Source organism: Ursus americanus, chromosome 26, assembly GCF_024610735.1.
Source record: "Ursus americanus isolate L20-20 chromosome 26, mUrsAme1.1.p, whole genome shotgun sequence".
Lineage (NCBI taxonomy): Eukaryota > Metazoa > Chordata > Mammalia > Carnivora > Ursidae > Ursus > Ursus americanus.
Window position 1 is genome coordinate 3,136,827 of NC_142152.1, and position 16,538 is coordinate 3,153,364.

The 16,538-nt window shown below is 39.4% G+C and overlaps 1 protein-coding gene across 1 annotated transcript in view; it reads left to right on the forward strand.

Moving 5' to 3' along the window:
- The first annotated feature begins 129 nt into the window (after positions 1-129).
- ATG14 (autophagy related 14) overlaps positions 130-16,538 on the forward strand; it is a 35,519-nt gene continuing 19,110 nt past the window's right edge. The window contains exons 1-4 of the mRNA XM_045810374.2: positions 130-404; positions 12,775-12,837; positions 14,054-14,096; positions 16,237-16,318. Of these exons, the coding sequence (XP_045666330.2) occupies positions 130-404; positions 12,775-12,837; positions 14,054-14,096; positions 16,237-16,318 (463 nt within the window). The remainder of the gene's footprint in view (positions 405-12,774; positions 12,838-14,053; positions 14,097-16,236; positions 16,319-16,538) is intronic.

The window sequence follows — 16,538 nt, forward strand, 5'->3', positions numbered from 1 at the left end:
GCTCGCCGGACCCCGCCCGCCCTCCCGGCGCCTCCCCAGGCCCCGCCCGCCCTCCCGAGGCCCCGCCCGCCCTCCCGAGGCCCCGCCCGCCCTCCCGGCGCCTCCCCAGGCCCCTCCTCCTCGCCCAGGATGCACCTGGTTGAAAACAAAATCCCACGTGACTGCCTCTGCTCTCAGGCCATCATGGCGTCTCCCAGTGGGAAGGGAGCCCGGGCGCCGGAGGCTCCTGGCTGCGGGCCCCGGCCGCTGGCCCGGGACTTGGTGGACTCCGTGGACGACGCGGAGGGGCTGTACGTGGCGGTCGAGCGGTGTCCGCTGTGCAACACCACCCGCCGGCGGCTGACTTGCGCCAAGTGCGTTCAGAACGGCGATTTCGTCTACTTCGACGGCCGCGACCGGGAGAGGTACGGCAGCCGCCGCGGCTCTATTGTTTCTTCCCCGGGTGTCTCCTACCGCTCGGCGAATGGAGGTTAGAGCCTGGGGCCCGGGTCCGGGGCCCGGAGCCTCGCGAGAGGAGGGAAATATGGGGAGGGTAGCAGCTTTTCGCCGACGCTTTGCTCCCAGGGGTCGGGGGTGGGGACCAGAAGAGGGAGGGTCGCGGTTTCCCCATTAACCCACCGGAGAAGACTCTGACCCCACGGTGTTCCTGGGTACTAAAGGTAAGGGATAGATGGTGACTCTGGATAAGTCTTCCCCTATTACTGTCATAGAGTTGGATTCTCAGCACTTTGCTGCACTTCCATTCAAAAGCTTGGTTTAACCTTTATCTTCGAAAGCACGTTCATTCTCTAGAGGAGAGACCAGGAGAGAATCAAATAACTCGTTAAGAAGGATTCGGGCCGTGCTACCCTGTCACAGCTGGACCTTGTTATGAGACATGCTTATTCTTATGTGTGAACTAGAACTAGCTAGTTGCTCCCTTTTCCCCTCTCTGCCTCTGAAGATTATTTTGGATACTAAAGCATTTGGTGATGTGTTTTGGCTTTATTTAAAAATCCAGACTGGGAGGCGCAAACCCTTAGTTAAGAGAATTGAATTTAGGAGCATGTTTTGGCCTTGTTTTGAAATCTAAACACAGCTACTAGTTCCTAGTTAAGATAATTGAAAAATTAGTGTGATTAACTGCAGGGTCTCAACTTTCGTTTTAGTGATTTAGTGTCATTGACAGTAAGGTAACTTTTTGAGAGCGAAAGTTCAGGTATTCATTTACAACAACCCAATATGTTTTTATATCCAACTTACTGTTGAGGAAACTGCACAGTAAGTGCCATGCCTTGGTCACACAGATAATAAGCGTAGGGACCAGAATTAAAATCCAGACAGCCTGAGTATATCATATATTATGCACTTAACCACAGGATTCTCTCTATATTTGGAAACGTTTTGAGTTCCTATTATTTCACTGATCATAAATGGAGTTTCTCTTTTGAGTTTTGTATGATATCTTTTTAGTTCATTACTGTGTCTCATTGATGTGCTTGATGGCTTTAGAAATTGCTGGTGTAGGGGCGCCTGGGTGGCTCAGTCGTTAAATGTCTGCCTTCGGCTCAGGGCGTGATCCAGGCGTTCTGGGATCGAGCCCCACATCAGGCTCCTCTGCTGGGAGCCTGCTTCTGCCTCTCCCACTCACCCTGCTTGTATTCCCTCTCTCGCTGGCTGTCTCTATCAAATAAATAAATAAAATCTTAAAAAAAAAGAAAAGAAAAGAAATTGCTGGTGTAATAAGTGATAGCTTTAAAAATTAAACTAGTTGTTTTATTATAAGACTACTAGTCATGAGACGGCAATGTCTAACTGATGGAGTTTATCAGGGGTTCAGTTCGGGCGCCTCTTCTCCGTCTCTACTTTTTCCCAGATTCATTCCCATGATTTAAATAATGTCTGTGTGTTAAAGACTGCCTGTTAGACTTGTATCTCCAACCCAGACCTCTCTGAGATCCAGTAAGCAGCTGCCTACTCAACATCTGTTTCTAAATTTGTAATAAGTGTCTCCATTTTAATATGGCAGACTGAACTCATGATTTTTCATAAATCTTTTTCTCCCATGCTCATCCCAACCCAGTACACGGTAACCTCATTCTTCTTTGATACAGGTCAAGAAAAACCTGCCTGGCCTTCCTTGACTCTTCTTTTAACGCCACCATATCTAATTCCATCAAGAAATCCTATTTGCTCTTTAAAACCTATCTAAATCTGACCCTTTCACACTTTCCTGGTCTGATCCACCAGAGGATTATTGCTTCTTGAGTCTCTGCTTCCACCCTTGCTCCCTTATAGTGTAATTTCCATCTTGCAGCTGAAGTAACACCACTCCTCCATTCTTCAGATCTTCAATCTTGCAAGGGTTTCCTGTTTTACCCAAAGTAAAAAAGGTGAAATCCTTAACAAAAGTTCCATGGTGTCTGTTCCCTTCTGATCTGTATCTTCCCTTACCTACTCTACACCACCCTGGCTTCCTTGCCAGTCTTCAAACATACGAAGAACACTCCTGCCTCAGGGCCAATGCAGTCTTACTCAGACTGCCAGGAACTCTTTTCTCCCAGAAATCTTCAGGGCTGCTTCCTTTGTTTCCTTTAGGCCTCTGTTCATACGTTAGAGAAGGTCTCTCTAACCATTTAATTAAAATAGTAACCTTCTTCCCCGCCTCACCTGCTTTGCTGTCTTCCCTAGCACTGTCTTATGGTTTGCATATCAGTTTGTCTCACTGCCCCCCCCCCCCAGTGGTTTAAGCTCTATGAAGACAAAACTTTATCAGTTTTGTACTCTGCTGCATCTTCACATTTTAGAGGCTTAATAAAGATTTATCGAATGACTGAATGACACTATCCCTTTTTCCTAAACTTAGTCTGATCCTAAACCATTTCATGATTATCTATCATAATCTATTTGTTACTAAAGCCAGTGGAGTTACTCTAGACTTCCCCTTTTTTCTTATTCCATGTCTCCAAGTCATTGGCAAGGCTAATTTGATTTGCTCCAGAATAGATCTTAAATTGGTTTATTTCTAGTCCAGACAGCCATCATTTCTGTCCCGACTACTTTTTGGTTTCATTTCGTTTACCCATATGACTCCTCCGTACAGCAGCTACAGTAGAAATATAAATCAGATAATGTTACTGTTTTGTCTAAACTTCTCAGTGGCTTTCCACTGCATTTAGAATAAAATTCAAGCTCCTTACTGTGGCATATAAAGCTCCATTTGGTTTGTCTACTGCTTATCTTCTGACTTTGGCTTTAAGTCGGGATTCATGCTGCATTGAATTGAATCCACACCCCATCACTTGCTATGTGATTCTGAACAAGTTTCTTAATCTCTCCTATGCGTGTTTATATCCTTTTGAAAATGGGGAGGGGGAATCTAACTTCATAGGTTTGGTAGTGATGACATAAGAGTGTGCATTAAAGTGCTTAGCATGATGTATGTATTAAGCACTCAGAAAATAAACTCCTGCCATGTTCTTCATACTTCTCCATAGTCAGGAACCTTCCATCAAATCCTCAAACATATGAAACTTTTCCACCACTGGGCCTTTTCCTTGCTGTTCCTTGTGCCTGAACACTTTTCCTCCTGATTGCCACTCTGTCTTTCAAGTCGCGACTTAAATGTCACTTTCTCAGTGATGCCTTCCCTGACCTTCGCTCAGGTATTTTCCCACTTCCGTCTCCCCTCTGCCATGCCATCATTTTCTGTTGCAATACTCAGTTCTTGCCTGGTGCAGAGCATGATGCGTAGTGTTATTGATTCAAGGAAGATGTCTGCAGCCAGAATGTAACTCCACGGAGGCATGAATTCTGATTCTGTTCCGCTGCATCACCGGTAGCACATGGTGGGCATATTGCTGAAAGAATGGCAAAGGTAATACCACTTTAAAAACTGAGATTGAAATTCTTTGCTAAATCTGAACATTAAAGTAATCCATGTAATCATGGATTTCTTTTTCTGACCAAGCAGAAAAATGAAGAGTAAATACCAGAACCGTTCAAAATTTTTAGAAATAAAAAAGAAACTTTAGAGTTCAGGGATGACAGGACTGCCACAGTGATCTGCCCCGCCTGCTTCACTTCGTTCTCCATCTTTCCCTTTTCCCAACTGTGCATTCCTTAATAAGTGGAATGTTTTGTTTTGTTTTCCTTTGTTCCTTTGTTCCCCAGAACAGTGCCCAATATCTAGTACGATGTAAGAATCTCTTAAGACCCAGGACCACTGTCCTAATAGTCAAATCACTTTTAATGAGCTCTCAGCGGGTACAGCTATCTGCATTAATATCCTGGCAAGTTACAGAGGAGAAAGGTCTCACTGTCAAGGAATTACACTTAATACTAATAAGCCTTAAATTGTGCAGGTCATAGCTTGATTTTGAGATCTTCTACTATCTTCAGAATTTATGAAAAATTTTGTATTCTCTGCTTTGCTGCCTCCAGTCTCTTTTTCCTTGTACTTTATGAAAAGCCCCTCACTAACTGCGGGAAAACACTTGGAAATAAAATATGGACACTTACAGCACGGTTTAAAAACCCTTGTTTAACCTCTGGTTTCTTTTCGGTAAATTAGCCAAATTAGCTGTGCCTACATGGATCTTGAATGTGATAATGTATATAAAAGTTCTTGTAAATTTATTTTTTCAGACTTCATTAATAGATTAGCTGCATGTAAAGGTTTTAATAGTTTAGCAGTTCACAGAAAATTAGGTATCAGAGAACAGTCTACCTCACAACAATTAGTTCCTTTGACTCCTAAGAAAGGGACATGGGTCTTCGTATAATTTTGTGGACTAAATGAATTTGGCAGATTGATTGATTGAAAAAGTTGTTGTTGTTGTTGTTGTTGTTCAGTGGGAAGGTTTATAATCTTGGTATCCTCACCAACACTGTCCTGTCCTCATCTCCCACCTTGGCCCCATTCCTAAAACAATGCCAACTTTTTTCTCTGATTTTCATCTGCCTTTTTGTACTTTTCTAAGAGATGGAGAGAAATTATATTAAGCAGTGCTCTCAACACAGTTTTATTTGGATTTTTGGTTAACATTCTAAAATTACAGGGCTTTTTACAGAAACATAATTTTCTGGATTTACATTTACTTGACACCAAAAATAATACTGTTACCCAATAGATAACTGACAAGTTAAGCTGATCTTTCCACTCAAGACTGGAAAGAAATTGGTTGCCAGTTTATGATAGGTGTAGGATTGAGATGGGGAACATCATCTGAGGATAACCAGAGACTATAGCATCCAGAAAATCTGCCTTCTGGTTTACGAACCAGGTATTTTAACTTGTGGATCAGAAAAGAAAGATGTTTATAAGCATATGAATATTGCTTTTATAAGTAGGTGTTCAGGAATGATGCAGCATTATCTTCACTGATGAGTTTTAAGGATACATGGTACAGTTTTACCGGGAAACAAATACAGGTGCTAAATAAATTGAGTGGTGGGATACAGGACAAGCAGAAAATTTTAGATGTTACTGAAGATTTCAAGGGGAAGACACACTTAACATCCAAAAAATTATTCTTATTTTTAAAAAAAGATTTATTTATTTTAGAGAGCGTGTGCACAGAGGGGAGAGGCAGAGGGAGGGGGGAAGAGAATCTCAGGCAGACTCCCCACTGAGTACAGAGCCAGACCCCAGGCTGGATCTCACCACCTTGAAATCAGGACCTGAGCTGAAATCAAGAGCCGGACACTTCACCAACTGAGCCACCCAGACCCCCCCCCCCTGCAAAATTATTCTTTAGATATTTCTTCTCCCTCCAGAACTTTTTGGTTTTCAGTCACTGTAGCGTATAAGAATCCACTGTTTTGAGAATTCAGTTCCAAACCCACATTTGAACACCCTACTCAGCAGAACGAAAGTTCTACAGGTGGCTATATTCCCCATCTTTAGACAAGAGTTCATCAGCCTTTCTTCTGTTTGCGTCTTTCAGGAAGGAACTCAACTCCCATCCCATGCAGCTTAATAATTGTATTTATACCAACATATGCGCGTCTGTTAAGAAAATACAGCTTCTGTTTTCAGTCAGTATCAGTGGCTACTCTTATCACTATGCCTTTTAGAATTTATAAAAGGCTTTCACATTTATTATCTCATTTGTTCCTTACTACAAACCCATGAGTTATTAACCTATTTTTAACAGGAGGAAATTCAGAGTATTTGTATCTTATTTACTCCTGGGCTATGCTAATTCTTAAACTCACTTCCAGGTCTGAACTATATTTTTATATATGTAGTTCAATTTCATACATTCGTAAGATTAAGTGCAAAAATCACTCATTGCAATGAAGAAAAAAGGGAAACTAGCATATATTATCTGCAAAGTTGCCTGTACTTTATGTTTGCATTTATCTTATTTAATCCCTGTAACCAAGTAGCATAAGCCTTATTCCCGTTTTACAAGTGAGGAAACTGAACAGTGCTTTTTTTCTATTTTCTTTTAATGACTTAATCTTCATTTCTGCCAGTAGAGTATATTTTTACCATATTTTCTCATATTATAAATATTCTAACAGAAGATAAAAGAACCATCTGATACGGATCATGTTTTTTTTTTTCAAATTGTATTTGTCCGTAAACATCATACCCTTGTATGCCTAAAGAATTTAAGGAAGGAAAATTTGATGACTAAGAATTCTTACCATGTTAATATCTTAAGTAATATTTAGTTCTGTAACCATCTCTACTTATATAAGAGAGAGCTCTGTGCTCTCACTTTTGCCTGGGAAGCCCCACTGCCTTATTTCTAGAGCCAGAGTTATCATTAATTCTTCTAACAAACCTGTGCCCAAATCAGAGGTGGGGAATCTTCACCACCACCGACCTAAAAACTCTTAGTGCTCATTACTCCTTTTGGATTTAAGGAACCCAAGCGCTATAATCTGTCTCAGGAGACCTAAGAATGTAGGTACTTTTAGGGGATTATGTATATATTTTTATGGTATATATGATCCACTGAGGAGAAGCATGAGAAATTTTGATTGATTTATATCTTTTTTTGATTGTGAATGTACATATCATTATTGTAGAAAACTTCTAAAATACAGAAATACCTAAAGAAGAAAAATTTTACCCATATTCTCACAGCTCTGTTAATAATTTGTTATATTTCTTTCCAGCCTTGTTGCTCTGCATATATGTGTGTGTGTGTGTGTGTGTGTGTGTGTAGATTTTTTCATTTGGAATCATACCATGTGTATATAACGTGTTGCACCTTTTTTAACCCAACATCTCATAAACACATGCTCATGTCTTCAAAAATATGCCCTGCATGGCAATATAGTATCATTTGGTAAATTGTTCTGTTGAACATTAAAGTTGTTTCCAATTTTTGCTATTATGACCGATTTCAAGAGGGGTGCCTTCATATATAAATCATCCTCCTCATCTCTGGTCTATTTCTTTGAACTGCAATAACTGGTTCAAAGGGTTTAATATTTTTAAGGCTCTCAACTCCACATTTGAAAGATTATTTTGAGTTTTTTTTGCCTCTCTTAAAATTCATTAGTGTTTCTCTCTTAGACTTTTCTGTTGCCATATTCTTAGGCACACAGTAAACTTACATTCCTAGGATGAGGGCAAGGACTGGGCAGGCAGATGGAGGGATTAGAGTTACTTTAGGAAAGGACATGCTTAGGACATAGTAAGTACTCAAGCTGTGGGTGTTATGAGGTTGTTAATTATCACCTAGAATTAATAGAATTAATAATATGGGTCCCTGATTGAGTACACACCCCGGTGCTGTTTTTCTGGTGGTATGGAGCAGATTTGTATGAATAGTCCAACCTGTGGATAGATCTACTCTGTTACCTGTGATTGTGGCCCTGGAACGGTGTGGAGAGACCGGGCTCACGCTCCTCACTGATGCTTCAGCAGCACACCCGTAGCCCTGTTAGCCTACCTGCTGCGTTGAAATGCTTTCGTGCAGGACAGATTAGCTCTTTGCCTTGTGAAACAGCAGAATTCCCTCTCCCTGTCATGCCTGCCTTCCCTTTGCCAGCTCTAACCCATCCCCAAGGCAGCCCAGACAGGCATGACCCCTGAGCCGGGCTGTGTGCAGTGCTGGTGCCACCCCAGCAGTGTGGGACCACAGGCCCCTATTCTCATCAGTCTCCACTGCAGGGGGAGTGTTTAAAAGTTAGTTTAAGGGAGTACTTTTTTTTAAATTTTAAGATTTTATTTATTTGACAGCACAAGCAGGAGGAGTGGCAGACAGAAGGAGAGGGAGAAGCAGGCTCCCTGCTGAGCAGGGAGCCTGATGTGGGACGTGGTCCCAGGACCCTGAGACCATGACCTGAGCCAAAAGCAGATGCTTAACTGACTGAGCCACGCCAGGCGCTCTCAAGGGAGTACTTTTTTAATGGGGAAAAAAAATCATAGTTGCAAAGTAAGGGAGAATTTAGGAGACAAAGTCCATTTAAGGAAGTATTTATTTTAGGGGGAAAAATGGAGGATTTTGGTAAATATAAGGCATTTTTAAATTGGGAGAGAAAATATAGTGTTGTAAAAACCCCAATGCCTGGTACAGGTTCACTGTCAGAGTCCTTTCAGAAAAAACACAAAACTGAGCCATTCAACAACAACAAAAGAATTGCTAAATGTATCCGCATAAAAGTTTGGAAAGTTCTGTAGAGCAGAAACACCCGTTAGTCAGAAAGTAAAGTGAGAAAAAATAATTTCAAGATGTTGGAAAGAAAAATGGCTAATTCCCTAATAATCCTTTAAAAAGCTATAGAAAAATGAACAAAAGACATAGGGGAACAACAAAAGAAAAATAAGTAGCCAATAAGGTAGGAAAAGGCGTTCAGCATTTCTAATAGTGAAATAAAGAAAAGCAAATAGATAATGATCTTCGGGAGGAAGACGTTGGGAGGCCGACCAGTAGCAAAGACTAAAAAGAAGTGTGCAGTGTGGAGAGAGTGAGCTAAAACAGGCTCTGCTACTCACTGTTGATGGGGTTGTGAATTATATGAAATGATTCTGAGGAAATTTAAAGATAACTGCCAGAATTTTGCATGTAAATACTTGACCCAGCAGTTTATTTTATTTATAGACATCTCTGAGAAACCTAAAAGCTTTGAAAGATCTGTGCGCTAGGATATACACTTACAACACTACTGATAATAGTGAGAGTTTGGCAGTGATGCCAGTGTTCATCAGTAGGAGTTCATATAAATAAATTACAGGATGTCCGTTTACTGACATTCTGTGTATTTGTTAAAGAATGAAATTAGTTTGTATGTTCTGACATGGAAAAAGACACAAGATATTTTATGTGATAAACCCCACTTTTGAAAGATAGTACATAAAATATTCCTTTCCTCTCTGCTTTTTTTAGGGGGGGTAAAATATCCTTAAATCTAGTTTGGGGGCATATGGGTGGCTCGGTCGGTTAAGCATCTGCTTCCCGCTCAGGTCATGGCCTCAGGGTCCTGGGATCTAAGCCCAAGGCAGGCTCCCTGCTCAGCGGGGAGTCTGCTTCTCCCGCTCCCTCTGCCCCTCTGCTCATGTTCTCTCTCTCAAATGAATAAATGCAATCTTTAAAGAAAATCTAGTTTGCATAGATGGCTGCATTAATCTTTCTGTTTCTTGGACCATATTGAGAAAGCACAGAACTGTGGAATGAATCTATCTTTCCATGAGCAGTGGGACGGTGAATGCAGAGAGTGGATGAGTGTGCAGACGAGCAGTTGAAACGCTGACCCAGCCACATTCCTTGATCTCATCTGCTGTTTAGCTTTCTTAACACCACCTATTTTTAATTTTCTTCCTGAAGAATAACATGACTCATGAAGTGTTTGGTACAGTAGGAATCGTTATCTTTTGTTTATTATTCCTGCTGGCAATCGTGTATTTACGTTTTAAGTATGTTTGTTTTTAATGAAGCCCAAAAGAACCAGCTCAGTAAAAGCTGGACAGGGTTGTTTGTCATCACAATTTGTTTTAGTGCAAAGTGACATTTCTAAAACAGATCTGAAAGGAGAGCTTTTATAGCCTCTAAGAGCAAGATTTTTATCCTCCACGTCAGTCTTTGTCTGGTTTAATGAGTCTTGTGAGTTCGTCACCTCCTTCAGGTTATCAGAACATGAATCACCATATTGCCTCAGTGAGATAGAAGTAAATGCCGCATTAGTTTCTCGTTGCTGATATGTGGAGATGGAAGCATATAACAATATGTCAAAAAATACACAGCTGCAGAATGTATAATTACGTTTACTAATATTCTGAAAGATGTTTTGTTGTAAGTTGCCTCATAAATTAGTGGATGAATCAGTGAGTTTGTCTAAATTCCACACCGATCTCTGAGTGTTCTACTCTTGCATGTAGTTACCAGCTTACTGGCCATTGCAGTGCGACGTGGTATAACTTTCCGCAGTGTCGTGCATCTGCACTGACCGGTAAGATAGCTGCCAGCCATGTGTGGCTATTGAAGTGTGGTTCGTGCAACTGAGGAACTGAATTTTTTTTTAATTTAATTTTTTTTTAACTTTTATTTATTTGACAGAGCTCAAGCTGGGGGAGTGGCAGGCAGAAGGAGAGGAGAAGCAGGCTCCCGGCTGAGTAGAGAGCCCGACCTGGGATTCGGTCCCAGGACCCCAGGATCATGACCTGAGCCAAAGGCAGATGCTTAACCAACTGAGCCACCCAGGAACTGAATTTTTAATCTAATTTTAATTTAGTCACACAAGTATATAGTATCACTTGATTTGCTTTTTTTGTTTGTTTGTTTAACATACGTTATACATTTTCAGTGACTGCCTATTAAATGGTAGGGCCATAATTAGAATATTTTGTCCCTCCCATTTTTTTCTCTTTTTAAAATTGAAGTATAATTAACTTACAATGTTAAATTAATTTCAGGTGTACTGTACAGCATATTGATTCAACATTTCTGTATATTAGTGCTCACCATCTGTCACATACACCATACAGTGTTATTACAATATTATTGGCTGTGTTCCCTGTGCTGTTCTTTTCATCTCTGTGACTTACTTCATAACTGGAAGTTTGTCCCTCTTAATCCGCTTTATCTATTTTGCTCTCCCCTTTCCCACCTCCCCTCTGGCAACCACCAGTTATCTGTATTTAAGTATTTTCTTGTTTGTTTTGGTTTTTAGATTCTACATATACGTGAGATCATTTGGTATTTGTCTTTCTCTGACTTATTTTACTTAGCATAATACCTTCTAGGTCTATCCATGTTGTCCCAAATGACAAAGTCCCATTCTTTTTTCTGGGTTATATTCTACCATGTATATTTACCACATCTTCTTTATCCATTCATCTATTGATCCCTTCCATTTTGAAGTAGATATCTTTGGATATGTTTCAAACATGGGGTTTTAGAAATATTTTAGAGAGACTGCTATTAGTCTGAACCATTTTAAGGAAGCGATTTCTAGGGCTGTTACTATTCTGTTAAATTGTTTTCATTTAGGCTAGGGATTTGGGAGACAGCCAAAAACCTAATCTTGGACTCCATACTGTGTTACTACAGCATATGGCATGATCGTGTTTTTTAAATAGCGAGCCACGGTTAGCTTGTTTAAAAGTCAGTTGCATGAGTTAGTCATATAATTTTTTTTTAACCCAGATCCTTAGTAAGCAACAAGCCACATTTTAGGTACTCAGCATATGTGACTGGTAGCTCTCTTAGTAAATAGCACAGATCCAGAAGATCTGAATGTCCCTGTTTGTCACCTTCAGCTGGTTGACATTTCTAGAACACAGTACCCAGTGGCTATAGAATACATATTCCTTCAAGTGCACAGGGAACCTTTCACCAGGGCAGACCAGATGCAAGGCTGTAAGATACTCTCAAATCAAAAGATTGAAATCTCATAGAGTATATTCTGTGACCACGTCAGAAAGTGCAAAACAATTAACAGTACGTTACCTAGAAAAGCCCATATATCTGGAAATTAAGCAATGTATTCTAAATAACTTTGAGGTCAAGGAGGGAATTTGTGGAAAAATAGGAATTCCAAACTAAATGATATGAAAATAACCCTATCAGACATTATCAGACATTTTGGGGTTTAGCTAACACAATACTTGGGGGAAAATTTATAACTTTATATGCTTATATTTAAAAGGGAGTGGCTTAAAATGGATGTGTAAGTTTCCATCTTAAACTGCACAAAGGAAAAAAAAAGGCAGAGTAAACCCCAAATAAGATAACAGGAAGAAAAGAATAAAGGGAGAAGACTGTAGAGAAAATGAATTGCAGTGTGATATCCCTTCCTTCTGATAACTTGTACTAAATAACTTGTTAGCCCATAAGGACTAGCAATAAAATTAGTAAGAAAAAAAAATATTGTACTTTAAAAATTATAAGTAACCGATTTATAGGTGAGAGCAGGATTGAATGAAGCTAAAAAATTAAAATCATGTTTATGTTAGAAGCCTCAACTTCCTTGAATTCAAATGCACTCTAGTGCTCTGATGTGCCTGTTTTGGAAGATAATTTAATCTGAGCGGGGTTGTGGGGGGTGGCTTGTAAACATCTTTTATAAACCCATGAAATAATTTTACTGATTGAGCCAGCCAGCGCCCCTAAACCCATGGAAGAATTTTAAAGCTGAGAATTTGAACTTAGTTTTAAAATGAGCAAATGGCGTGAGCAACCGTGTGCACACCCCTTGAGAAGATGTGTGTTTACTTTCAGGACCGCGACATCTCCAGATGAGTCTGCAGAAATGATGGGCTCTTAGGAATTTAATCTCACTGAATTGAAAAGAATGAACATTTAAATAAAACATTACATTTTTTTCTTCCAGGTTTATAGACAAGAAAGAAAGGTTAAGCCAACTTAAGAGCAAGCAAGAAGAATTTCAAAAAGAGTGAGTTTCCCTCTTGCATTTCCGTGTGTGGAGGTTCTCTTGCCACCGTGTGGTCTGATTCAGGGCTGTGGTGTGCAGCTGTGTGGATTGCTGACTTGCTGAATTTAGGGTACAATCTCAAAGGGCGGAGGAGCAGGGCATCTGGGAGAAGCAAAATAGGAGAGGTTTTCAAGTTCCTAGAAAACACTGGGATCGGACCCAGTGCCTTGGCAGCAGGCACTCAGGGACGAGACCGAGGAGTCACACCCCTCGCCCGGGTAATTGATGTGCAGCAAATGGGTCCAGAACAGGCAGGTAAGTGGTGGTTCCTGTAGGATATCACATCTTCCATATATTTTCCTTCTTCTGGATCAGCCTTTTGCAAAGCGTGGTCTTTTCGTATTATCTACATCAGAATTCATTAGCTGAGGTAACCGTTAAAAATGCGGATTCTTGGAATCCTATCCTCAGATATTCTGAGGTCTGGGGGGAAGGCCTGGGATCTGAGTTATTAACAAGCAACCCTGATGAATCTCACCCTCTGGATTGGAGAATCGTCCTGTAGAATCTTCTGTCCCAAACTGACCTAGTCACTGTTCTTCAGATGCACCCTGGGTCTGTGAAAACATTTATGACCAGATTAAATCTTTTGAGCTGCCCTGCGTTACAGAACGTGCTTCGATTTGTCCAAGTCATTTCTCTAACTTAATCACAGAAACTTCTGTCTCTTCCATAGAACAGATTTTTACGAATGCCGGCTTGCGCCATTTCTTTGGGAACAGAGCATCACATTTTAGATTATGAATTCTCTTGTAACTGTTATTATTAATAATTATGATGGATAGAAATTATTGATTATGACTGAGGATAAAGGCTCTGGCTGTTACTGGAAATTGTGAATGTTTACAGAAAGGTCCTGGACAGTATTAAAAGCGCAAAAGGAAGGAAATGAGGAAAAAAATTAGAGAATGGGGAATTTAGAAAACATTTTTTTATTTTTTAAAAGATTTTATTTTTAAATCATCTCTGTACCCAGTATGGGGCTCAAACTCACAACCCAAAGATTAAGAGTTGCGTGCTCCACTGACTGAGCTGGCCGGGGACCCCTGGAGAACATTATTGAGTGCTTGAGTCTCACGTTGGTATTTCCAGACATTTTTAAGAACTTATTTTAAGAAGATACTGATTTTACATTTTTGAGCTTCACAGAATTTATTATTGTCTTTTCTCTGTGCAGAGTGTTAAAAGCTATGGAAGGAAAATGGATAACAGATCAGTTGGTAAGCTGTAAGAAGTATTTAAATAATATTCTTTATACTTGAGGTTACATGCTTTTAAGTTGGTTGTGCTTTAAATTTATTTTAATAATTTTTTTGGCAGCCCTCTATTTGAATATATTTGTAGTGTGGGCCCTCAAATATTTTCTCTAGATGCCAAACACAGAGTACTGGCAGTTAATTATAGAACCATTATAAAGGATAAGAATGAAGTCTGGTGTTGACAGAGAAAAGAACGATGAACTATCTTTTTTGAAAAAATGTACTCATTGTAAACACATGGATTGATGATTAAATGTGAAAAGTAAACTCATAAAAATATTTTTAAAAAATAAGGGAAGGTATTTATAAATGTAACCTACAGATGAGCAGACCTTTATAAGCCATAAAGGAAAACATTTTCACAGACCACGTGATAGTTTAAAAGTTCTGTATGTTGAAGACTCTGAGCAAAATGAACATAACTGGGGGGAAAGTGAGTACAGCATATGAAAATACGGAGTTTGATTGATAACACTTTTATTCAGTGTTGATGGGAGTGTACATTGATGTATTTGGTTGGAGGATAAGTTGGTGTTTTGTTGGGGTGTTTTGTTTTGTTCTTTTAATTGCACATGTGGTATATTGGGCAGTTTTCCTCCCAAGATGCAGAGATTTATGGGCAAAGAAGCTGATTGACGAGAGCATGGGTAGTGATCTGTGAATATCTTAAGTGCTCACCAAACAGGATGACATACATAATTGATACTGTGTAGCTTTTCAAAAGAATGCTCGGCCCGTATGTGTTGATACGGACTGATACCCAACAGTTTTTAATGACAGAGCAAACAAAAAGTAGGCTAGAGTGAGGTATGTTTTCATTTGCGTATGTGTTTTAAATATCAGTATACTCTAAAAACTCTGAAAAGAAACATATTAAAGTTTAATTGAGATTACATCCCTGATGAATGGGAAGGAGTCAGGCTAATGATCACTTTATTTTTTCTCTTCTGTGATGTTTTTCTGTGATTTTTTTTCACAATAAGCATCATTCATAATTTTAAAATAATACTTGAAGAATGTATGTGATATAAGTGAATTATTATGCTCTGTTATAGAAACAAGACACATTGTATGGGAAAAGACCACTAAAGGTGATTTATGAAGAATCCTATTGCCACTTTTCTAAATTCCCTGTACTGTTTTCTAGTTTTTCATAAAAAATTTCAGTCTTGCTTCTTGAAGACTAATACCCTTTAAAAGTGAAGATGTCTCATGACTGATTCATCTTTGAATCAGTCCATCGGTCCCCACGAGTCTGTTTTCAGGTGTCCCTCCATCAGGGAGGTTAGCACTTGGCCGGCTGGAGCGTCTCTGCTCTGCGTCTTGGACCATCAGACTGCTTAGGCTGGTGTTAAACACCATAAATATCTGAATGCTGTGTTAAGCTTTTAATTATCCACATTTATAGGGGCATTATAGAATGGGTAATCATACTTTTAACTGACTACCAGGTTGCATTTTTACTGATCTTTTATTCGTCTTGGTGGAGAAAACCTTCTGTTTTTATTGAAGTTTTTATTATTTTGCAAGTAATTATTGCATATCGTATTAGTGAGATAATACAGTGATGTTAATGGTCTCCTCAGTAAATAACATGAAGAGTTTAGAGCAGTGCAACAGTAGAACTTTCTGTGGTGACACAGATGTTCTATGTCTGTACTCACCAATATGGTAGCCATTAGCCTCATGTAGTGTTGAACACTTGGCACGTGGGTAGTGTTGAGTAGGAACAGAACTTTATGTAATTTCACATGACTTTTAAATAGCCACATGTGATCACTAGCTGTATATTGGACAGGGCAGGTCAAGAGAAGAATAATTTTCACCATTTTTCTCTGTCCTTATTAACACATGAAAGAACTATGTGAATTTATTTCTCTGTCTTAATTTCCTACCAGCTTCTGTGCTAAACCAGAATAACACTTTCTTCTTTTTTGTAATCTACCACAGTCACAAAAGTTATAATAAACATAATTATATTGGTCTTTTCTTCATTATGTTTTGTAAGATATGCCTCAAAATAATAGTGATCCTAGGTAGATAATCATATTAATCATAAGAGACCAACATTTGTGATATTTATTGCATACTTTTTTTTAAGAGATGGAAAATAATGTCCTGCAAGATGAGGATTGAACAGCTGAAACAAACAATATGTAAAGGAAATGAAGAAATGAAAATAAGTAAGTAATTTGTCCCTCTTCTTCTAATAAAGGGCTAGACGTAATAAAGGGCTAGTGTGTTATTTCATTGGATTAATAAGCCAGAGAGGCGGAGAAAGGGAGGAGGGGTAGGAAGGCAACAGCAACCTGGAAAGGTCTCTTGCTTGCCTTCCTCCTCTTGTAAAACATTTGTATAAAGATTTTAAGTAAATATTTTTCCAAATATATATATTTTATGTAT